General features: G+C 37.7%; 1 protein-coding gene across 1 annotated transcript in view; it reads left to right on the top strand.

The window, feature by feature from the left end:
* LCLAT1 (lysocardiolipin acyltransferase 1) overlaps positions 1–25,056 on the top strand; it is a gene marked incomplete at its 5' end in the record, with an annotated part of 119,144 nt that overhangs the window by 26,156 nt on the left and 67,932 nt on the right. The window contains 2 exon segments of the mRNA NM_001142845.1: positions 17,448–17,594; positions 22,940–23,056. Coding sequence (NP_001136317.1) covers positions 17,448–17,594; positions 22,940–23,056 — 264 coding nt within the window.

The following is a 25,056-nucleotide window of genomic DNA, read 5'->3' as shown; positions in this document are numbered from 1 at the left end:
TTCCAGTTCAAGTTATAAAGAGTTTTGGTAAGCTAATTAAACTTTTTGGAGTCTGCTAAGGTATTTGAAAGTAGGTTTTAAGGGAAAAAAGTCTGATGGTTAAATTTTAGCTTTTTCTAATGGGGATATACACAAAGTTTTTTATTTTCAGTCAATTTTGTAACCACTTAGTAACAATGAAGGAGATACTAAACCCGGAGGTGTCATAAAAAGTTCGTTTGCATGGTGCTCCTGCACCAGAAAATTCGTGTGCCATTTGGCCCACCCAGCTCATGGCTTCTTGGCTTTTCTTTGATTGTTAATTTATCATTAAATTAAAGGGTTTGAAACTTTTAGAAAGCACAAGAGGAGTAAACATTAGAGATAGTGATTTTAAAGTGGCCATTCAGGGAGTTCCCGTCTTGGTGCAGCCGAAATGAATCACACTAGGAACCATGAGGTTGCGTGTTCGATTCATGGCCTCGCTGAGTGGGTCAAGGATCCAGCTTTGCCGTGAGCTGTGGTGTAGGTCACAGATGCAGCTTGGATCTGGCATTGCTGTGGCTGTGGTGTAGGCCAGCAGCAAGAGCTCTTATTAGACCCCTAGCCTGGGAACCTCCATGTGCCGCAAGTGCAGCCCTAAAAAGACAAAAGACCAAAAAGAAGAAAAAGTGGCCATTCCACTAAAATTCTCCCTGATATGACCTCATGATTTCAAGGTGTAAAATGTCATAATTGTGCAGTTCTCAAACTGCAACAGAAGGTAGTGGCAAAAACTAGGAACAGTCACAAGTTGTGCAGTATATCTAGACGGTTCAGAATTGAAATCAGGGAGAAGTCAGAAGTAACACTGTAGCCTCTGATGGATGCTTTTGTCTACTCTGAGTTTGTTCAGTCATGCAAAGTCTGAGTGTATACTCAAAGGCCAGTAGTAGTCCTGCTTTAACAGAAATAATTGAAACTGGGTCAGAGGCTGTTAAAGTCCAGCCTCTCTGAGCATATTACCTGTCTGCCAAAATATTAAAATATAGATGGGATTAAGATAGCGGAATAGAAGGGCTGGAGCTCAACTTCTCTCCAAAAAACAACAAAATTCACAACTAAAGACAGCACTCTTCACCAAAATGGACTGGAAACCTTAAAAAAGATACCCTACTCCAGAAGAAAAAGAGGAGGCCACATCAAGAGTAGGAGGGGCGATTTCGTGATATAAACAACCCCATACCTCCTGGGTGGGAAGCTCCACAGACTGGAAACTAACTGGTTCACAGAGACTCACCTACAGGAGTGACAGTTCTGAGCCAAACATCAAACTCTCACGTGTGGGGATCTGGCACAGGGAGAAAGAGCCCCTGGAGCATCTGGCATTGAAGGCCAGTGGGGCTTGTGTGCAAGAGCTCTACGGGACTGGGGGAAATGGAGACCCCATTCTTAAAAGGCACACACAAATTTTCACATGCACTGAGTCCCAGGGCAAAGCAAAGTCTCCAACGGAATCTGGGTCAGACCTGACCGCAGTTCTTGGAGGACATCCTGGGAAAACAGGGGTGAACGTGGCTTGTTGTGAGGGAAGGACATTGAAAGCAAAGCTCTCGGGAATATTCAGCAGCAGTGCCTTTCTCTGGAGGTGGCCATTTTGGGAAAATCTGGCCCCACCTGTCAGCCAGCTGCTGAGAAGCCCCAGGGCAAAGAACAATCCAGGTGGGATCACAGCCCCACCCCTCAGTAAACAGGCTACCTAAAGACCCCTCAGGCACACAGCTGCCTCTAATCCCATCCAGAGACTAAGCCACACCCACCAGAGGGATTAGAATTGGCTCCACCTACCAGGGGACAGGAATCAGCCCCTCCCATCAGGAAGCCTACACCAAGCCCCCATACTGACTTCAGCCACAGGGGGGCAGACATCAGAAGTAAGAGAGGCTACAACTCTATTATCTGTAAGAAGGTCACCACACCAAAAACCTATAAAAATGAAAAGACAGAGAACTATAACTCAGATGAGGGAGAAAGGAAAAACCCCTGAAAAACAGCTAAGCCATGAGGAGATTCTCAGCCTCCAGGAAAAAGACTTTAGACTGTTGATGCTGAAGATGATGCAAGACATTGGAAATAAACTGGAGGCAAAGATGGATAACTTACAGGAATCATTGACCAAAGAGATACAAGATATAAAACTTAAACAAGAAGAGATGCAAAATACAATAACAGAAATAAAAAATTCACTAGAAGCAGCTAACAGCAGAATACAGGAGGCAGAAGAATGAATAAGTGAGGTGGAGGACAGATTAGTGGAAATAACGGATGCAGAACAGAAAAGAGGAAAAAGATTGAAAACAAATGAAGATAGTCTCAGAGAACTCTGGGACAACGTGAAGCTCACCAACATCCATATTATAGGGTGCCAGAAGGAGAAGAGAGAGAGAAGGGGACAGAAAAAATATTCCAAGAGATAATAGCCAAAAACTTCCCTAACATGGGGAAGGAATCACTCACTCAAATCCAGGAAGCACAACGAGTACCATATAAAATAAACCCAAGGAGGAACACTCAGAGACACATACTAATCAAACTGACCAAAATTAAAAACAAAGAGAAAGTACTGAAAGCAGCTAGGGAAAAGAAACAAATAACAAACAAGGGAACCCCAATAAGGTTATCGGCAGATTTTTCAACAGAAACTCTGCAGGCCAGAAGGGAGTGGCATGATATACTTAATGCGATGAAAGGAAAAAACCTCCAACCAAGATTACTCTACCCAGCAAGGCTCTCATTTAGATTTGAAGGAGAAATCAAAACCTTCACAGATAAGCAAAAGCTGAGAGAATTCAGCAACCCTAAACCAGCCTTACAACAAATACTAAAGGAACTTCTATAGGAAGAACAGAAGAGAAGAAGGAAAGGAAAAAGAGCAGCAAAAACAAATCCAAAGTAATTAATAAAATGGCCATAAAAACATACATATCAATAATTACTTTAAATGTGAATGGACGAAACGCCCCAACCAAAAGACATAGACTGGCTAAATGGATACCAACACAAGACCCATATATATGCTGTCTTCAAGCGACCCACTTCACTTCTAGGGACACATACAAATTGAAAGTGAGAGGATGGAAGAAAATATTTCATGTAAATGGGAATTGAAAGAAAGCTGGAGTAGCAATACTCATATCAGACAAAATAGACTTTAAAATGAAGAATATTTTCAGGGACAAAGAAGGACGTTACATAATGATCAAAGGATCAATCCAAGAAGATGATATAACAATTTTAAATATCTACGTACCCAACACAGGTTCACCACAATATATAAGGGAACTGCTAACAACCTTAAAAGGAGAAATCGACAATGACACAATCATAGTGGGGAACTTTAACACCCCACTTACAGCAATGGACAGATCAACCAGACAGAAAATCAATAAGGAAACACAGGCCCTGAATGAAGCATTAAACCAGATGGACTTAATAGATATTTATAGGACCTTTCATCCAAAAGCAGCAGAATATACATTCTTCTCAAGCGCACATGGAACATTCTCTAAGATTGATCACATCCTGGGCTACGAATCCAACCTCAGTAACTTTAAGAAAATTGAAATCATATCAAGCATCTTTTCTGACCACAATGCTATACGACTGGAAATCAACAACAAGAAAAAACCTGCAAAAAAACACAAACACGTGGAGACTAAACAACATGCTACTGAAAAACCAATGGATCACTGGAGAAATCAAAGAGGAAATTAAAAAATACCTAGAAGCAAATGACAACGAAGACACGACACTCCAAAACCTATGGGATGCAGCAAAAGCCGTTCTAAGAGGAAAGTTTATAGCAATACAAGCCCACCTCAGTAAATAAGAAAATGCCCAAATAAACAAGCTAACTTTACATCTAAAGCAGCTTGAGAGAGAAGAACAGACAAGACCTAAAGTTAGCAGAAGGAAAGAAATCATAAAGATCAGAGCATAAATCAATGAAGTAGAAGCAAAGTAAACCATATAAAAGATCAATGAAATGAAAAGCTGGTTCTTTGAAAAGATCAACAAAATTGATAAACCCCTAACCAGACTTATCAAGCAAAAAAGAGGACTCAAATCAATAAAATTAGATTTGAAAAAGAAGTAACAACGGACATCACAGAAATACAAAGGATCATAAGAGACTACTACTTGCAACTATATGCCAATATAATTGAAAACCTAGAAGAAATGGACAAATTCTTAGAAAATACACTCTTCCAAGACTAAACCAAGATGAAATAGAAAATATGAATGGACCCATCACAAGAACTGATATTGAAACTGTGATTAAAAAACTTCCAATAAACAAATGTCCAGAACCAGATGGCTTCACAGGCGAATTCTATCAAACATTTAGAGAAGAGCTAACACCTCTCCTTCTGAAACTATTTCAAAAAATTGCAGAGGAAGGGATATTCCCAAACTCATTCTATGAGGCCACCATCACCCTGGTACCAAAACCAGACAAAGATTCCACAAAAAAAAGAAAATTATAAGCCAATGTCCCTGATGAACATTGATGCAAATATCCTCAACAAAATACTGGCAAACCACATCCAACAATACATTAAAAGGATTGTACATCATGATCAAGTGGAATTTATCCCAGGGATGCAAGGGTTCTTCAATATCTGCAAATCCATCAGTGTGATACACCACATTAACAACCTGAGGAATAAAAACCATATGATCCTCTCAATAGAAGTGGAAAAAGCCTTTGACAAAATCCAACACCCATTTCTGATAAAAACCCTTCAGAAAGTGGGCATAACGGGAACCTACCTCAACATGATAAAGGACGTATATGACAAACCCACAGCGAACATCATTCTCAATGGTGAAAAGCTGAATGAATTCTTGCTGAGATCAGAAACAAGACAAGGATGTCCGCTCTCACCACTACTCTTAAACATAGTTCTGGAAGTCCTAGCCACAGCAATCAGAGAAGTAAAAGAGATAAAAGGAATCCAAATTGGAAAGGAAGAAGTAAAACTATCGCTATTTGCAGATGACATGATACTATACCTAGAGAATCCTAAAGACTCTACCAGAAAACTGTTAAGAGTTCATCAATGAATTTGGCAAAGTCACAGGATACAAAATTAATACACAGAAATCGATGGCATTTCTATACACTAACAATGAAAAATCAGAAAGAGAAATTAGGGAAGCAATCCCATTTACCATCACCTCTAAAAGAATAAAATACCTAGGAGTAAACCTACCTAAAGAGACAAAATACCTATACTCTGAAAACTATAAGCCACTGATGAAAGAAATCAAAGATGACACAAATAGATGGAAAGAAATACCATGCTCTTGGACAGGAGGAGTCAATATTATCAAAATGACTATACTACCTAAGGCAATCTACAGATTCAATGCAATCCCTATCAAATTACCAAGGACATTTTTCACAGAACTCGAACAAAATATTTTAAAGTTTGTTTGGAAGCACAACAGACCCAGAATAGCCAAAGACATCCTGAAAAAGAAAAACGGAGCTGGAGGAATCAGGCTCCCGGACTTCAGACTATACCACAAAGCAACAATCATCAAAACCGCATGGTACTGGCACAAAGGCAGAAATATAGATCAGTGGAACAGGATAGAAAGCCCAGAATTAAACCCACACACCTACAGCCAACTAATCTATGACCAAGGAGGCAAGAACATACAATGGAGAAAAGACAACCTGTTCAATAAGTGGTGCCGGGAAAACTGGACAGCCACATGGAAAAGAATGAAATTAGAACACTCCCTACCACCATACACAAACATAAACTCAAAATGGATTAAAGACCTAGATATAAGACCAGACACTATAAAACTCTTAGAGGAAAACACAGGCCAAACACTCTCTGACATAAATGACAGCAACATCTTCTTAGATCCACCTCTTAGAGTATTGGCAATAAAAACAAAAATAAACAAATGGGACCTAATCAAACTTAAAAGTTTCTGCACAGCAAAGGAAACAACACGAAAAGACAACCCACAGAATGGGAGAAAATCTTTGCAAATGAACCAAATGACAAGGGATTCGTCTCCAAAATTTATAAACACCTTCTGCAGCTCCATACCAAAAAAAAAAAAAAAACAAACAAACAACCCCATCAAAAAAATGGGCAGAAGGTCTAAACAGCTAGTTCTCCAAAGAAGACATACAGATGGCCAAGAAACACATGAAAAGATGTTCAACATCACTCATTAGTAGAGAAATGCAAATCAAAACCATGATGAGGTACCACCTTACACCAGCCAGAATGGCCGTCATCCAAAAGTCTACAAACAAGAAGTGCTAGAGAGGGTGTGGAGAAAAAGGAACCCTGTTACGCTGTTGGTGGGAATGTAAACTGTTGCAACCACTGTGGAAAGCAGTATGGAGATTCCTCAGAAAACTAAACATAGAACTACCATTTGATCCAGCAATCCCACTCCTGGGCATCTATCCAGAGGAAACCATGACTCGTAAAGAACCATGTACTCCAGTATTCATTGCAGCACTATTTACAATAGCCAAGACATGGAAACTACCTAAATGTCCATTGATAGAGGAGTGGATCAGGAAGATGTGGTACATATACACAATGGAATATCACTCAGCCATTAAAAAGAACAAAATACCAGCATTTTTTGCAACATGGATGGACCTAGAAATTATCATGCTAAGTGAAGTCAGCCATACAATGAGACACCAACATCCAATGCTTTCACTGACATGTGGAATCTGAAAAAAGGACAGACGGAACTTCTTTGCAGAATAGATGCTGACTCACAGACATTGAAAAACTTATGGTCTCCGGAGGAGACAGTTTGGGGGGTGGGGGATGTACCTGGGCTGTGGGATGAAAATCCTGTGAAATCAGATTGTTATGATCATTATATAACTACAGATGTGATAAGTTCATTTGAGTAATAAAAAAATGGAAAAAAAAAACAAAAAAAAACACCCCAAAATATTGAAATATTTGGGCTCAAATCTGACTTACAGAAATAACTGGAATTTTAAAAATATGCCCTTGGTGTTTTTAAGCATTTTTCTCTTTTTGAGAAGATCATGAATAAAACCACTTGATTTAAATCTATAGTACACCTCACCCAATACACCGGGGTAACAGTGATTATGCTCATGCTGTTATTATACATGAATATACTACAAAGCAGGGATCATACATTGATTGGGAAAATCATCTATTTCAAGTGGCCAAATTTAGTTTTAATTGTATTTCAGTAATGTATTTATAAGTGTTAGGTATAAAGTCGTTTAAAGATATTGTTATTCACACGGTTTTAAGAATCACTAAATTGAAGTCATCTTAATTTTATTAACTATAATATATTAAGTACAAAGAATGGATGTTTTCCCATTTGAGATATTTGCAGTTTATAATACCAAAGTTTATCTCCAGTGAGAAGGAAAATTCTCCTATCCAGCTTCCTCCTATTTAAAATTGATATTCACTGCGTTTAGAACCGTGAATATCTTTGATGCCATCCAGTTTGGTGGACCCTTTTTTTAATCTAACAAAGTTGCATGCTGCTCTCTTCTGTTTCACAATTCAGAAGAGTAAGGTGAATACATTTCTAGACTGGAAGACTTTGCATAAGAGTTGGTATCGGTAACACCCGTCTCCTGCCAGTTTCTTTGGTATACCCAAGGCATCAGTTTTCTTACATTGGGTAAGTGAGCCTAGTTACCCTGAGTAACAGCTGCCTGGGATTTCTGGAAGGATTCTCTATGGCAGATATATGTTGAAGCTCTCTCTTCAAAGGGACTTCTAGTTAAGGATTTCTACCTACTTAATGACTGTCCTGTAGTTGCTGCACTGACAACAAATGTTCTTGTCACCTGGCCACAAGAGATCGATGAGTTTGTTGCTTCATGCTATGTTTAAATCACAGAAGGTTTCATAGCAGCCTTTTTCCTGTGTTGTATTTATTACTAAATACCTAAAGGTCAGAGAGGGTGTTTCATGATTCTTAACAGTGAATCTCTGTGATACATACATCCCACGCCAGAGGATGAAAATACCTCATGTTGCCTTCCTCAGCCAGTCCCACCAAAGGGACATAGGGAGACTCCTTGTCAGGAAGCTTGAGGAAAGATTTTCCTCCTTAAGAAAAGAATAGAGGTCCATGAAGGGACGATGCCATTTCTTCCTTATTTTGGGACATTATTGTGAGAGCATGTCATACTTGGAGCTGCTGCAGCCATTTTGCATCCAAGAGGATGGCAGAATAGAATGTTAGACTCCTTGTCAGGAGGCTTGAGGAAAGATTTTCCTCCTTAAGAAAAGAATAGAGGTCCATGAAGGGACACGCTGGGTTTGTGTGTTTCACATAAAATGAAGTCTGGCCCCAAGGCTGGTTCAGAACCAGACTTCATTTTATGTGAAACACACAAACCCAGAGTGTTTAAATGATTTTCCAATTGGTGTTCGTTTTTTATAGCCAAAAGCATCCTGATATGACGACTTTACCGCATTTCACCAACCTACAAAGAAAAGTATGCAATGATTGATTTACTCATTCAGGAAATTTTATTAAATGGTTATCATGAATTAAGATTTTTATGAAAATATCTTAATATTTCAAAAGAAATATAGTAGACAGTATATTAAAATACTTAGTTCTATGGCGAGACCACATAAAACTATGTATTTTCAGGTACATAACACAGATCATTTCCATCTTTGCTGCTCTACTGCTGACTGAAAAATAAGTTCTTGTAATTGTTGATTTTATAGTTTCAGTTGCTAGAGTTGCTTGGCTGGAAAGAGTTTTGATGCCTTCCCCCCCCCCCCCCGCGCCCCCAGGGAAGGAAGGAAACCCATTGGGAACAAAGGTTTAATTTTGTTAAATTTCATGCCAGGTGGTATATACCAGGATCATACCTCTGTCTAGAGTTACATTGAAAACTAAGTAATTTTATAGTATTGCACTGAAATCTAAATACTAAAAAGAAGCCTTTGTTTTGACTGCGTTAGCCTACATCTTAACAAAGCTCAAGTCCTGAGTTGTGGGGGAAGTGGTTCTGGGTGTTAAGGTTCTTCAGTCAGTTATTTACTGAAGTTAATACAGTTGGTTACCCAAATTGGATATCCCATTGGTGTACCATCTCTAACACCTCAGTCGGCTGCATTGCTTCATGCTGTGAGGCATCCCACATGTGAGCTAGAGAGCACATTTTGACTCTAGGCCTTCCTCTACTCTCAGGTCTGCTGCGAATTAAGGAATTTCTTTGCCTAAATTAATAAGTAGATTCTAAAAACTACCTAAAACAAATGGTTTTATCACTGGGCAATTTTTGGAGAAAGCAGGAAGAGAATTTGGAGGGAGCTTTAGAATTTTCTGTGGGCTTTGTGTTTAGTATAAAAGCATAAATAAAATCAGTCTTAAAATCATCATTGAGGAGTTCCTATCATGGCTCAGTGGAAATGAATCCGACTAAGAACCGTGAGGTTGCGGGTTCAATCCCTGCCCTCGCTCAGTGGGTTAAGGATCTGGTATTGCTGTGGCTGTGGTGTAGGCCAGCAGGTACAGCTCTGATTAGACCCCTAGCCTGGGAACCTCCACGTGCCACGGGTGCGGCCCTATTAAGACAAAAGATAAAAAAACAAAAAACAAAAAAAATCATCATTGAGCCAAATTTGAAAAGGGCACTTTATAATAATAGTAAAAAGATAGGCGAGATGGACTCAATGCACTTTATAGTTTATTTTTCAATCTTGATTTCAATGGATAACTTGACTCTTGTGCCTTCAGATATCCTTTCGCTAGTGGCTAAGTAAGATACCTGTAAATTATAATGGTATTTTTAAAGAGAAAGGCAACATTGCAGTACTGGGAGAGATGAACTAGCTGTTGTTTTTATTATACATTTCATTATTAGGGGAGTTCACAAAAACCAATATGGCCTTTTTTTTCTTGTTTATTCCTTGTCATAAATCAAATGGAAAATATTTTCCTTATGCTTGAAGTCAGCTATTTCTGAGTATTATACCATTGTTTAATGAATACCAGGCAAGGACATATCATGTAGCCAAGATTCAAAATGTTCTTCCACAATAAAAATATGCCCAAACCGTATCTTAGAAATGTTGTTCGTAATAATCTTCAACTATTAGAATCAAGTAAATGGCATAGTAAGTGAATTCCAAGTAGGAACACTTAGGTCTTTGACGTTAGAATTCAAAGTTGCTGTTATTTATGTATTTTTTTAATTAAACAGAAGTTTGTATTAACATTAGATGTTCTAAGATACCTTTTATATGGAGTATTTTTAGATTTATTGAAAATTTGCAAGGATAGTACAGAAGATCTTCCTGTTTTCACCTATCTTGTTCTTATGTTAATAACCTCTTACACAACAGCCATGGGACATCTGTCAAAACAAGAGATTAATGTGGGTACAATACTATTAGGGATTTCCCGTCATGGCGCAGTGGTTAATGGATCCGACTAGGAACGATGAGGTTGCGGGTTTGATCCCTGGCCTGCTCAGTGAGTTAAGGATCTGGCATTGCCATGAGCTGTGGTGTAGGTCGGTGGCTACAGCTCCGATTAGACCCCTAGCCTGGGAACCTCCATATGCCCCGGAAGTGGCCCAAGAAAAAGGCAAAAAGACAAAAACAACCAACCAAAAAAAACAGCACTATTAATTAAACTGTAGACTTTATTCAGATTTCACCAGTGTTTCCACTAATGTCCTTTTTCAGCTCTGGGAGCCAGTTGAGGACCCCATTTCTTTTACTCACCATGTCTCCTGGTCTCCCTCTATGCTCTGACAGTCTTTATTTTAGTGCTTTCACGGAGAAACTGGTTGGATATTTTGTAGAATGGTCCTCTTTTTTGAAGTTTATTTTGCTTTTGTTTTTCATGATGTTTTCTCATGATTAGTTGAGGGTAATAGGTTTTGCTAACCAAAAGTCATTAATAAATAGATTTTTCTTCAACATTAACCAAGACTTTCTACTCTCTGAAGGCAGATATGGTCGTCTCCTTATGGAGTCCAATGAGATTTGCAGTAAGGGTGGTTTTATTAGAATTTTCTCCATTTTGGTTTTTCAAATTTAAAGATTATATTTAGTTTGCTTTAGGATATTAATTAATTGCCTGCTCATATTTTACACTTTGATTTCTGTCATGTATTTTCAGCATAGGCACATTTGAAACCTAATGATAGAGACATACTATAGGAAAAAGTCATAGAATTGATTATCTGCCTCCTCTCAATGTTTTTAAAAGCTAGAGTCTCATGAAAGTTAATCATTTTATAGAAGGGATGTAGAGCGCATTACCTAATTTTAAACGGGAGTCAAAGAAGACAGAGCTTCCCTAACTTGGTGTAATATTCAGCACCCTGACATAGGCTGAAATTTCAAGAAATAGAACTTACTTGTTCTGAATTTATTTGTATAGCCATTTTTATACACAACCACACACTCAATAAATATGTATTTGCTTGTGATTTTTGTGATATGGGTTTATATAAAATTTTCATCTGTTCATATTATCACTCATTTTCATTTAATAGACACCTATGGGTAGCATTTGCTTGCTTGCATCCACACCCTCTGTTCAGGATTGAAAAATATGTTGAAGAGAACAGTTTTCTCTTGCACCCTGCTTTTTTTTTTTTTTCCTGGTGCATTTATTTTCCATAGTAGATACCATAATGAATTAATAAATACATTGTCCAACAATGATAAGTTAATCTGCCTTTGAAGTTTAGTTTTTGTCATATTAGGTGAATGGTATAGATATTTTTGTGATTACCTTAACTACAGTTGACCCTTGAAGAGCATAGGTTTGAACTATATGGGTCTACTTATATGTGGGTATATTTTTTTTTTTCCAATAACTATGTACTATGTGGTTTGGTTCGTTGAAGCTGTGGATATGTAACCATGGATGTGGAGGGGACAACTGTAAAGCTATAAGTGGATTTGGGGGGAGTTTTCATTGTGGCACCATGGAAATGAATCTGACTAGTATCCATGAGGATGTGGGTTTGATCCCTGGCCTCGCTGTGAGCTGTGGTGTAGGTCACAGGCATGGCTTGGATCCCAGGTAGCTGTGACTGTGTGTAGGCCAGCAGCTGTAGCTACGATTCGATCCCTAGCCTGGGAACTTCCATATGCCGTGGGTGCTGCTCTAAAAAGCACTAAAATGAAAAAAGGAAAAAGAAAATGCTGAAAGGGCTTACTTTTTATGGAGGAAGAATGGATAATGTTAAAAATACACCCAAGTAGTTTTTCTTTTTTTTTTTTTTTTCCCCTAGCCACCTCTAAAGCTTGAGAAAAGAAAAAATAAAATTTAAGCCAAGGAAAACCAGCTTCTAAAATTATGGAGTATAATATGGACAATAGATTATACTCAGAGACTACCCCATCTGCTTTGAGAAGGTAATGCTAATGATGTAAATGGGTTTTTGAAAGAAGGTAGTGGTAGCAGAGCCATGCCAGCTTCCACAGAATCTGTCTCACTAAAGCTGGTAGACCCCCCAGTCCTTTCTGAGAAATTCAAGTGATGGTCAAAATGTCCTCCAGTGGAAAAAATGCCCACTCTCACCATTTTCATTCAACATGGTATTGGAAGTCCTAGCCCCAGCAGTCACACAAGAGAAAAGAAGTAAAATGTATCCAAATTGAAAGTGAAGAGGTAAAACTGTCACTATACACATATGAGATGATACTGTATATAAAAAACCCTAAGGACTCCACAGAAAAACCACTCAATCTGGTAAATGAATTCAGCGAAGTATCAGGATGCAAGATTAATATTCAGAAATCAGTTGCATTTTGTATACTAACAATGAAATATCCTAAAGGCAATGTAAAAAAAAACGTACCTTTTTAAACTGCACCCCCCAAAAAGTAAAATACCTAGGAATAGTCCTGACCAAGGAGGTAAAAGACTTAAATGCTAAAAACTATAAAACGTTAATAAAGGATATTAAAGAGGATTCAAAGAAATGGAAAAATATCCCATACTCTTGGACTGGTAAGATTAATACTGTTAAAGTGGCCATACTACCCAATCAATCTGCAGATTTTATGCAATCATCATCAAATTACCCATGATATTTTCCACAGAATAAAAATAACCCCAAAAGTTATATGGAACCATAAAAGACCCAGAATTGCCAGAGCAGTCCTGAGGGGGGAAAAAAGCTGGAACCATAACTCTCCCTGACATCAAATAATATTACAAAGCTACAGTCATCAAAAAAGTGTTGTATTGGCACAAAAACAGACATATGGAACAAAATACCCAGAAATAAACCCTGACACCTACAGGCAATTAATCTTTGACAAAGGAGAATAGACTATAGAATGGGAAATAGACAGACTCTTGAGCAAGTGGTGCTGGGAAAGATGGACAGTCACATGTGAATCAGTGAAGTTATAACACACCCTCACACCATGCACAAAAATAAACTCAAAAATGGCTTCTTAAAAACTTAAACATAAGTCATGACACCAAAAAACTCTTCGAAGAAGACATAGGCAAAAATTCTCTGAGGTTTACTTAGGTCAGTCTCCCAAAAGCAATAGAAATAAAAATAAACAAACGGGACCTAATCAAACTTACAAGCTTTGGCACAGAAAAGGAAACCATAAAGAAAACAAACAGAAAACATACTGAATGGGAGAAAATATTTGCAAAGGTTATAACTGGAAAGGGCTTAATCTCCAAAATATACAAACAACTCATACAACTCAACAACAACAAAAAACAACTCAATTGAAAAATGGGCAAAAGACCTAAATAGACATTTCCCGAAAGAAAACATACAGATGGTCAGTAGGTACATGAAGGGATGCTCAGCATCACTAATTATATGATAAATGCAAATCAAAACTGCAATGAGGTACCACCTCACACTGGTCAGAATGGCCATCATTAGTTAGTCTATAAATATCATTAGTTAGTCTATAAATAGCAAATGCTGGAGAGGAGGTGGAGAAAAGGGAACCCTCCTACACTGTTGGTGGGAATGTAAGGAAAACAGTATGGAGAATCCTCAGAAAACTAAAAATAGAACTGCCTTATGATCCAGCAATCCCATTCTAGGACATATATCCTGAGAAAACTGTAATTTAAAACAATACGTGCACTCCTATGTTCATAGCAGCACTGTTCACAGTAGCCAAGACATGGGAACCACCTAAATGTCCACTGGCAGATGAATGGATAAAGAAAATGGGGTACATATATATAGTGGAATGCTACTCAACCATAAAAGAGAACAAAGTAATGCCATTCACAGCAACGTAGATGGAAGTAGAGATTAGCATACTAAGTGAAGTAAGTCAGAAAGAGGAAAACAAGTACCATATGATATCACTTATATATGGAATCTAAAATATGGCACAAATCAACCTACCTACAAAACAGAAACATACAGACATAGACAACTACCTTGTGGTTGCCGGGAGTAGAGAGTGGGAGGGACTGGGAGTTTGGGATTAGTAAATGCAAACTGTTACATTTAGAATGGATAAATGTAGGTCCTACTGTATAGCACAGGGAACTATAGCCCATCTCTTGGGACAGACCATGATGGAAGATAATATAAGAAAAGGAATATATATTTGTGTATGACTGGGTCACTTTGCTGTACAGCAGAAATTGGCACAGCATTTTAAATTAATTGTAATTTTAAAAAAGAAGATGTTTAAAAAAAAAAAAACCCAATTCATTCTTTACCTTCTGATCTGAAATTCTGTCATTGTCATATTTAATTCTTAGCATATTTAAGTGCCTTTTTCTTGGTCTTGCATTCTTTTCAGTTATCTGCTTTTGCAGAAGCACTGTTCTGATTTAATCACTGTTGCTTCATAATATGTTCAGTGGTGTGAGTCTTTCCTGTTTACTTTTCTATTTTAGAATTATCTTGGACATTCTCACCTTCTTTATTTTTTATTTATTTTATTTTATTATTATTATTATTATTTTGTCTTTTTTGCCTTTTTCTAGGGCCACTCCTGCGGCACATAGAGGTTCCCAGGCTAGGGGTCCAATCGGAGCTGTTGCTACCAGCCTACGCCAGAGCCGCAGCAGTGTGGGATCTGAGCCGCATCTGTGACCTACACCACAGCTCACAGCAATGCTGGATCCTTAACCCACTGAGCAAGGCCAGGGATTGAACCCACAACCTCATGGTTCCTACTCGGATTCGTTAACCACTGCGCCATGACGGGAACTCCATCACCTTCTTATTATTACAGATAATCTTTAGAAGCAAATCTCAAATTCTCAAACGCCTCATCTCATTGGAATTTTTCTTGTAATTACATGAAACTAATCAAAAATTTTGAGAGCATTGCCATGTTGGTCAGGTTCAAAACATTCTCACCATTTCCTTCCAGTTGTGTACTGGTCTTCATGTGGCTTCTGCAAGTTGTTTACTTTTGCACATTTTTGTTTTGCAATTGTGAATGGGAACTTTTTCGGTTACGTTTTTATGTTCCTTTATATTGTTACTTCTTAATCACAATAATGATAATAGCTATTATTTATTAAGTACTTTGTGCTAATAAATACTCTTAATTCTTACAACAGCTCCTATCAGGTAAATACTATTGCAGCATTTTGCTTATTTTTTACATTTGGGATCAATGAGGGACAACGGCTTAAGCCTGAATGGCTGGTTTGCAGTGGAGCTATGATTCTAACCCAGGCAGTCTCACTCCAGATCTACAGTGCCTACTAACTGTACTGTGGGTGTAGGTGTCTGGGTGAAGGAGGAAAGACATGAGAGGGGACAGTCAATTCCAGTACAGGTGGGTGTGACTGATAATAAATACACTGTGTGAGTAATGATTGGATGCATATCAGCAAGACCTATATTACAATGGATTCTTTTGGTATATGCTTATTTATATTTGTAGAATATAGTATTTTAGTTTGGACTTACTCAAACCAAATAAAGTCTACATTTTTTAAATCATTGACGAATGATTTAATGATAATTTTATATATTCTCAGAGTATTGCTGTGTTTACTATTGTTTTAGTTGTGTTTCTTTGCATGGCACTACCACTCTTCCTCTCTAGCTGAAATAATAAAAGTGCATTTAAAGATACACATGGAAGTAAGGGAAATGGACTCTGGTGGATATCTATGAAGCGACTCCAGTGCCTGGCCAGCACTTACAGAAAACTGCCTTTGTTCTAGGTCAGAATTAGCTTTAGGCGCCTCAGCAGCAAGAGTTGTTTAGATCTTTCACTATCGTATGCTGCCTTTATTTTGCCTCAGCTGCTCCTGTTCCTATTATCTGCTTTTTCATCCATCCATTCGTCTTATATATCAGCTTGTTTCTCTATGGCTCCAAGAAAAATTTCTGAAAGTGAACGTTTGGTTGGCCACCACTGTTGTTTGTGTCAACAGTTTCATGCTTCCGGGGACTGTTGGATAGATTGTTGATTGGTTGCCTTTAGTCAGGTATCTACCACAATAGCTCTGGTCATGCCTGGCTAGGGAGGGATGGCAGCTGGGAAAAAGAGGGCTCATCTAAGGCTACCTCTTCAGTAGCAAGGTCGAATCAGTCACCTTAGAGAAAGGGAACGTGATCACAGTGTGTGCTCTGATTAACCTGTTTAGTATCCATTTCCTATTTCCTCTTTTAAATGAAATTGAAATAAGAGGTTGTATTGAAAATACCAATTGAATCTAGATATTGATTAATACAGAAAGGGAAATATTTAAGAGAATGCTTGTATAAATGGCTTGACAACAGTCCTTTGCTTCCTGCTTTGCATCCTGATGACACAGTTTTATATATCTCCTGTAGGTAACTTGGTTAAAATGTCTGTTTTGTTAGGACTGTTAAAGCTTTGGATGAATTACTGATAAATACTAAGAAAGGTTTTTTTTCCCCTTGGTGTTATAACAGCTGGGTTTGACTTGAAAAAAAGTTTCTTGAGAATTTTGCAAATCCCAGAGTTTAGCAAACTCCTTTAAGAATATTCACTGGTAGGAGTTCCTGTCGTGGCTCAGTGGTTAACGAATCCGACTAGGAACCATGAGGTTGTGGGTTCAATCCCTGGCCTTGCTCAGTGGGTTGAGGATCTGGCATTGCCGTGAGCTGTGGTGTAGGTCACAGATGCGGCTCGGATCCCACATTGCTGTGGCTGTGGTATAGGCCAGCAGCTACAGCTCCAATTAGACCCCTAGTCTGGGAACCTCCATGTGCCATGGGAGTGGCCTCAGAAAAGGCAAAAAGATTAAAAAAAAAAAAGAAAAATTCACTGGTATAATCTATTATTTAATCCAAAATCAGTGCTGAATTTAAAGTATATCATGGGATGCTTATTGTGAAAGTAAATAATTTATAGTAAAACCAAAAAACTCTGAAATATTATATTCAGTAATATGTGGATATTGGTATTAATATTTTATGAGAATACTTGTTAAATTGATTCTAGGTTGGGCCATGCAGGCTGCTGCCTATATCTTCATTCAGAGGAAATGGAAGGATGACAAGAGCCATTTTGAAGACATGATTGATTATTTTTGTAACATCCATGAACCACTTCAACTGCTCATATTCCCAGAAGGGACTGATCTCACAGGTAAGGTAGCCTCTGTTTGGATCACAGAATTTTAAAACATTTCGGAGCTTAGAAATTAGCTATTTAGTCTAAATTTCTTAGTCTTCAGATGAAGTACCTGCACACCAACAAGATTAATGGCCCATTCCTAGGGTCACTCAGTTAATTGGTAACGCTGAAAAACCCAGATCTCCTGGTTTCCAGCTCATAGAATTTATGATGGGTATTATTTATACTTGCCATCCTAGAACTTAAAGTCTCAGTGTATGTTTTAAGTATCAGCCTTTTATTTTCTATAGTACACACACACACACACCCCACCCCCAAATAGCCAGAGCCATCTTGAGAAGGAAGAGCAAAGTCTACTTTTAAAATCCCCTTCCTGTTCTATCCTCTTTCCTCTTCCAGGATCCACATTTATCCATTAGATCCCTTTTTTCCCCCAACTTCTTTCTTTTTGGGGGGGGGGCTTTTTTGGTATTTCTTGGGCCGCTGCCGCGGCATATGGAGGTTCCCAGGCTAGGGGTCTAATCGGAGCTGTAGCCACCGGCCTACGCCAGAGCCACAGCAACACGGGATCCGAGCCGCATCTGCAACCTACACCACAGCTCACGGCAACACCAGATTCCTAACCCGCTGAGCAAGGGCAGGGACCCAACCCGCAACCTCATGGTTCCTAGTCGGATTCGTTAACCACTGCACCACGACGGGAACTCCCCCCACCAACTTCTTTCTTATGAGAAACAAATCCACCAGTAACCAATTTCACCTATGGTGGTTTTAGTAAGTATGTTACCTTTTGTCTGGTATTTTAAAGCCTTATTTCCGAAATAAACAGAGAAGGCTTTTTTTTTTTTTTCCCCCCTCAAAAAAATTCTGCCAGCCCTCATTGAGTTGTAGAGGGGACACAGGAGAGTATCTTTAGGACTTTTGTACCTTCTCAGATATCACATTACACTGGTCAAGAATGCCATTGGATCTTTAGGAATTCTTTAACTGATTGAAAACAAAATACAGTCTTTCCTTCTTACTAAACCAGTGAGTTTCGCATCTTTTTGAACCACAGGTCATTTCTGCAGATGAAGCCTTCTATTGCAGTCTGGGATTTAAGACAGAGAGAAGAACTGCTCTGGTTGAATATTGGTAGGGGAGGGAGTAAGCTTGGACAGGAAGTAGTCCTGTAGAACCCTTCAGTTCAAAAGAGTAAAATTCAAGAACTTTAGGACCCTGTTTACTCTAAAAAAATACAGCAAAATTTGAGGAGGACCCAGTGGATGGAAATCTGCTCTATGAGGGGAGACAGACTGAAGCAGGATAGAACAAATCTAAAAATCACAGCTACTATGGAGAGAACCCCATGACCTTGTCTTCCAAATCTTCAAAACTAGATTGAGGCAACGAAGAGCTCCTAAGAAGGGCAACTCTTAGAACCTGAGAGGAGAACATGTAAACGAACATACTGAATCATTCTCTGGACATAGTAATTTATGGAACCCAGTACCCAAAAAGAGATTAAGGTGAAAAATACAAAGTACACAACTACTTAAGAAAGTGAATGGGTGATTAAGCCATAATATGTTTTTAGGGAAGTTAAAATATTGTGGGAAACATTTACCATTGATACCAAGGAAGAGATCTTTGACTAAGCTTTGACAGATTGGAACTGAGTTAAATGAAGCATGACAATTTTTATATACTAGTATTATGTACTAAATTTTTTGATTTATAATATGTTTGATTTTTTATAGTTAAAATTCTAACAGTGTTAGAATCACAGAGTTGGAATATAGAGCATAATATTGGCTGCATATTGTCTAAGCTTAAAAATATATTGTAAGTTATAAGTTGATTGATTCCCAGAGCTGAACTATCATTGGGGAATTATGATGGACAAGCAGCCATATTTACATTTTTTAATACTCAGGATGTATAATACTTAAATTTGAGTATTGAAATATCAGCTATATTAAAGTATAGAAAGTCACTTACTAAAATGATAGATTTATGTTTGCAAATGCCAAAATGTACACTAAAGATTGGCAACTTTGGAAGTTAATTAATCATTAAAAAATAAATGGAATGAAAGTTCATGGGTTGGTATTACTTTGGTACATTGGTATTAAAATGTTCATACCTTAGACCTTCAGAGCCTATAAAGTAAATATATTTAAAACGTTTTCAGTCTGTATTTTTTCTGAAGTGTCTTTTTAAAGTGATGAAAGTAACATTTAGTTGCGTATTTTCAGGGTCCGGAATATTCACAATTATATGATATATTTGCATATTTTTAAGGTTAAAACAGTATTTACATTTTAAGGCCAACTTGCAAAAACCAGGCTATTGCCAGATAGAGGAAATAGACCGATCCAGAAGCTTTAAAAAGTTTTTTTTTGTTTTTTATTTTTTGGCCACACCTGTAGCATGCAGAAGTTCCCAGGCCAGAGATTGGACCCGCGCCACAGCAACAGCCCACGCTGCTGCAGTGACAACACTGGATCCTTAATCCACTGAGTGAGACTAAGTATTGAACCCACATCCTCATTGATACTAGTCGGGTTCATAACCTGCTGAGCCACAATAGGAACTCCCAAATGATTGTTTTTTTTTAAAGTAGGCTAGCAAATAGCAAAATACATTTGGTTTAAAAGAGTTATCTGTTAAAGGTGTTTTTATCTACCACAGTTAAATTTAAACTTGGGTTTTTAAGCCCAAAGAGAATGTTTTATAATCCTCTTTAAGCTCTGAATCCAGCTTGTTTGCACATTTTCAAATTATTGCATTTAAATGTAACTTTAAATACATTCTATTTTCTTATATTTTTGTTTATAACCTTTTTTTTGCTTATGGAAATAATATGTTAATTTGGGGGAGATTTATAAACATAGAAGGGAGTACAAAATGAGAGAGAGAGAAGGGGTGGGGGGCAGATTTATTTTAAGGAATTGGCTCACATGATTGTGGAGGTTGGCAAGTCAGAACTATATAGGGTATGTCACCAGGCTGGAGACCCAGGGAAGAGTTGCAGTTTGAGTCCAAAGGCAGTTTGTGGATGGAATTCTTTCTTGCTTGGGGGAGGAGGTTATTCTTCTTCTATTAAGGCCTTTGACTTGGATGAGGCCTGCCCACATTATGGAGATAATCTCCTTTACTCACAGTCTACAGAGTTAAATATTAACCTCATCAAAAACCACCTTCACAGCAACATCTAGGGTAAGGTTTGATCAATATCTGGGTACTTTAGCCTAGCCAATTTGACACATAAAATTAACGATCACAGTTGGCATACTATGGTTTTGTGTTTTGTTTTGCTGATTTAGAAAGGAAAAGCTTTTCTGTTTTAACAATTATAATATGACTTGCAATTAAACACTATCTTGCCTATAAAACTTCTTAATGTATGCGTGCCTGGAGGTTTAGGTACAAAACAAAGTATCTACTTTCATGAAGCATGTGTTCTATAAGAAAAGACAGATTAAAAAAAAACTAATAAGATAATAAAATATGCCAGATACTCATAAATGGTGTACAGAAAAAGATAAGGAGAGAGAGAATAATAAAAGATGGGGTGCTATTTTATATGAGGTAGTTAGAGAAGGCCCCTAAAGTTTTTATTTAAGTAGAGTCGAAAGGAACAAAGCAAAAGATCTTCAGATGTCTGGGTAGAAGACATTCTGGGTAGAGAGAAGAACTACTGCACAGACCCTGAGGTGAGAACATTCGAGCCGCCAGAAAGTAGTTCCACTGGAGTGGCAGACTTGCTGGCCTTGGAGTATTACAGGGAGCAGGCTAACAGGACAGGAGGCTGTGGTGAGAAAGTGGGGATGGAGAGGAGAATCTGGATCTCTGGTGATTTCTGCCTTCCCACATCATGACCGTACTTTCAGAACTACTTCTACTTGTTGTATCCACCTTCTACAACAGAGTTCAGTTTCGTCTTCAGATCCCCCAAGTTTGTGACAAACTGAATGAGCGAACTGAAGAGTAGTTAACCAGTCATCTTTTGGTGTCTCTGGGATTTCCCCGTCCCATGGAAGGTCCTGCCACAATCTCTGAAATGTTGTTCTATATTATTCTATGCCCAGAATACTCCCCTCAAATGAATGTGAGAGGAGCTCATTATTTTTCTGGTTTAGGGCTTTTACTTTTGATGTGCTGGGGATCTGTGAGCATTTTTTAATTCTTTGACTCAATTACTCATTTATAAAATGTAACACCTTTTATAGGAGTGTTCTTTGAATATTTTGGTCTTGTGGACTCCATCTGTAGTTTTTTTTGAGATTTTGAGGTCTCCATGTCTAAAATTTACTCCTTGGAAAGCTGTGTTTATATTATGTGTGTGCACACACACATATATATGTATGTATATGTGTATATGTGTGTGTGTATATAATGTGTATGTATGTGTGTGTATATACATGTGTGTATATGTGTGTATGTATATATGTGTATATATGTATATATGTGTGTGTATGTGTGTATGTATATATGTATGTATGTATATGTTTTTTCCCTGGTGACTTGGAATAACCTATAGATTTCAAGATGTAGCTGAGGACTGCAGGTTCTAACATCTGCTGTCATCAGAAGGTATTTCATGATCTCCCCCAGCAGCTGAGGCCAAATTTCTGAACATTTAACTTTTTCCAAATATAATTGCTGAATAATGGGGTTTGGTTCTTCTTGGAACTTATAAAGTTACCTCATGGAATGGAAAAAGAAGTTTTTGCCAACAATTGGAACATGTACTTGACTCTGTAACTATATTCAGCCAAACCATGTTCAGATGTTTGTACATGATGTGCTAATCATGTGCCCATTCTGCTGTGGAGTGGTTTTGGTTAGTGATGTTAGCATGCTCTGTGCCTGGGAAGGCAGATATTTCACTTTGCATTGAAGTGAAATTGGGTTAAAGAATGTTGATCTGATGTATGTGGCAATTTGTTAGTATTTCTGGATGTCTGTATCCTTGTATTTTATCACTTTTAGTTTTATTTCATCTTTATGTTTTAGTATTTCAATTTTTATTACATAACAATGCTCTTATGAACATTTTAGCTTATTTGTATTTCTGTTTTCATTGTGTATTGACTATGAAATCTAGAATTTTAAGGATTTGAATTTATAAACTGTTATAAAACATGTTTTAATACCTTACTGTAAAATTTTTCAAATTCCCCTAAGTAGGTAACTCTGGGATCTTTGTTAGGGATTTACTCAAGTATTTATATTTTCTCATTTGATTCAGTATGCTAGTAATTACAGAAATATTAACCGCTATTTTTTACCAAAGAAATTCTGCACTATTTCCTTACCTCACTTATCTTCCCTTATTTTGTGGCTTCTAAATGGTCCATTGTTTTGTTTAGAAAATAGCACGGCTCGAAGTAATGAATTTGCTGAAAAGAATGGACTTCAGAAATATGAGTATGTCTTACATCCAAGAACTACAGGCTTTACTTTTGTCGTAGACCGTCTAAGAGAAGGTAAGCACCCACCCCAAAGTGTACTTTTTTATATAAGAGACAAAAATTGCTAAACTTCATGTACAGCGCTTTAGAATTTACAAAGAACTTTTTCATACTTTATCTCAAGAAATGAGACAGCATATTTTATACTATGATCCCATGCAGTAAATGTTTTATTATTATATGTTCTATAGAAATATAAAAGAATCTTTGTCAAAAACAAACTATTTTTTTTTCTCCTTTTTTGGAACAGACAGAAAATGATACATACAGTTAGACTATCATTCCCTATGTTTCTCAAAGCAGCAATACTGTCTTGAAAGTATCTTATCACTTCTAGTTATTCATAGCATAAGAAAATATTTTTACATTCATTATTTCACTCATGCCAACAACTGGTTGTGGTTGGTAGGAAGGCAAGTGCCGCTACCTCTATTTTATATTAAAAAAAACTAGCATCCAGGATGGTTAGTAGATTTATGTAGGTCACAGTTAGACTCTCCGCTTCCTACTTTGTGTCTCATGCTACCCCTTCAGAGCCATGTCTATTGAAGGATATAGAGAGAGGTGATTCCATTGATGTCACACTCAAATGTTTACATTTTGATATTTTTATGAAAAAAAAAACCCCAATCGTACTTTTTGTTATACACTTGTATATTTATATATTCATACATGTGTATATACAAATAAATAAGAGATGAGTATATATGAAAAAGGAATTATCCAGAAACATGTCCAAGTGTTATTAATTTTACAAGAACAATTCAAAGTACAGGGTCACCTAGCAGAAGAACAATCTTGTTTGCGTGTTTCTGCTTTCCATTCTGATTTCTGACAAGCCATATTGTGTAAAGGTGATGGCTGTGACAAATTATCACTTTCAGAGTTCCCATTGTTGCACAGTGGAAACAAATCTGACTAGGAACCATGAGGTTGCGGGTTTGATTCCTGGCCTCACTCAATGGGTTAAGGATCCGGCGTTGCTGTGAGCTGTGGTGTAGGTCACAGATGCCATTCAGATCCCGTGTTGCTTTGGCTGTGGTGTAGGCTGGCAGCTACAGCTCCAGTTGGACCCCTAGCCTGGGAACCTCCATATGCCTCAGGTTGGGCCCTAAAAAGACAAAAGACAAAAATAAGTAAATGAACAAATTATCACTTTCATCTGGTAATTGCTACAGTGTCATAAAACTGCTTGTGCCCAACATGAAAGGTCTTGAAACATTATGTAAGGAAAGATATAAAGTTCTTCTTTCCCTAATTGACATCACTGTTGCTCCTTTAGGGTTTAATGTAGTCTAAGATATGAAATATAGCCTCTCCTAGTGAACCCTGCTAAAATGAAGCATCTTTACAACTGAGTACTCATCATTTAAAAGAAATGTATAGCCAGTCCCAAATCACATTGGTATAGTTAACTGAAAATGTTGTTCCTGTTAGTTGGCTTGCTTTTGGAATTCTGTGTTTATAACTAATATGAAATGGAATCGTGGGCTTGATGCTCATATTGTATATGAATAGCAAATGTCCATCTACCCATAAAAGCTCATGGAGAACACAATTCTTTATGCCTATGGAATGGGACAGGGGGGCACCAAGACATTAAAGCAGTGATGCTGCTGCTGATTGGTTGGTTTGTTTTTAACATGGTACCACATTCTAAACCAGGGCCAGTGTAGATTCACCCTTCTCATGCAGCAATGTTTATTTCCCAACAACCTGGTATTTTATAGTATTTAAGGATTGCCTTTAAAGTATTTCTGACATCATGGAATAGGTTTTTGGAAAATATCTTTTGCTAATGAAGATCTTTTTAAATTGTAGGCAGGATAGTTAAGATTATTTTATAGAGGATAAGGATATATCTTTAGAGCTCTCTGTTCTGAAATCTGGAAAATATTTTAGTAGCAGACTGATTTATAACTTTGGGGAACATGCATTACTTAGTCATCACTCAGAGCACTAGTCAACAACCACAGTATACAATTTTTCCTACCAGAACTGCCAACTGATTTGCC

The sequence above is a fragment of the Sus scrofa genome, chromosome 3 (assembly GCF_054392235.1).
Source record: "Sus scrofa isolate SSC_HxYL_T2T_F1_AM1 chromosome 3, Sscrofa_HxYL_maternal_Yorkshire_Landrace_v2.0, whole genome shotgun sequence".
Lineage (NCBI taxonomy): Eukaryota > Metazoa > Chordata > Mammalia > Artiodactyla > Suidae > Sus > Sus scrofa.
This window is presented reverse-complemented; position numbering and strand designations above follow the sequence as displayed.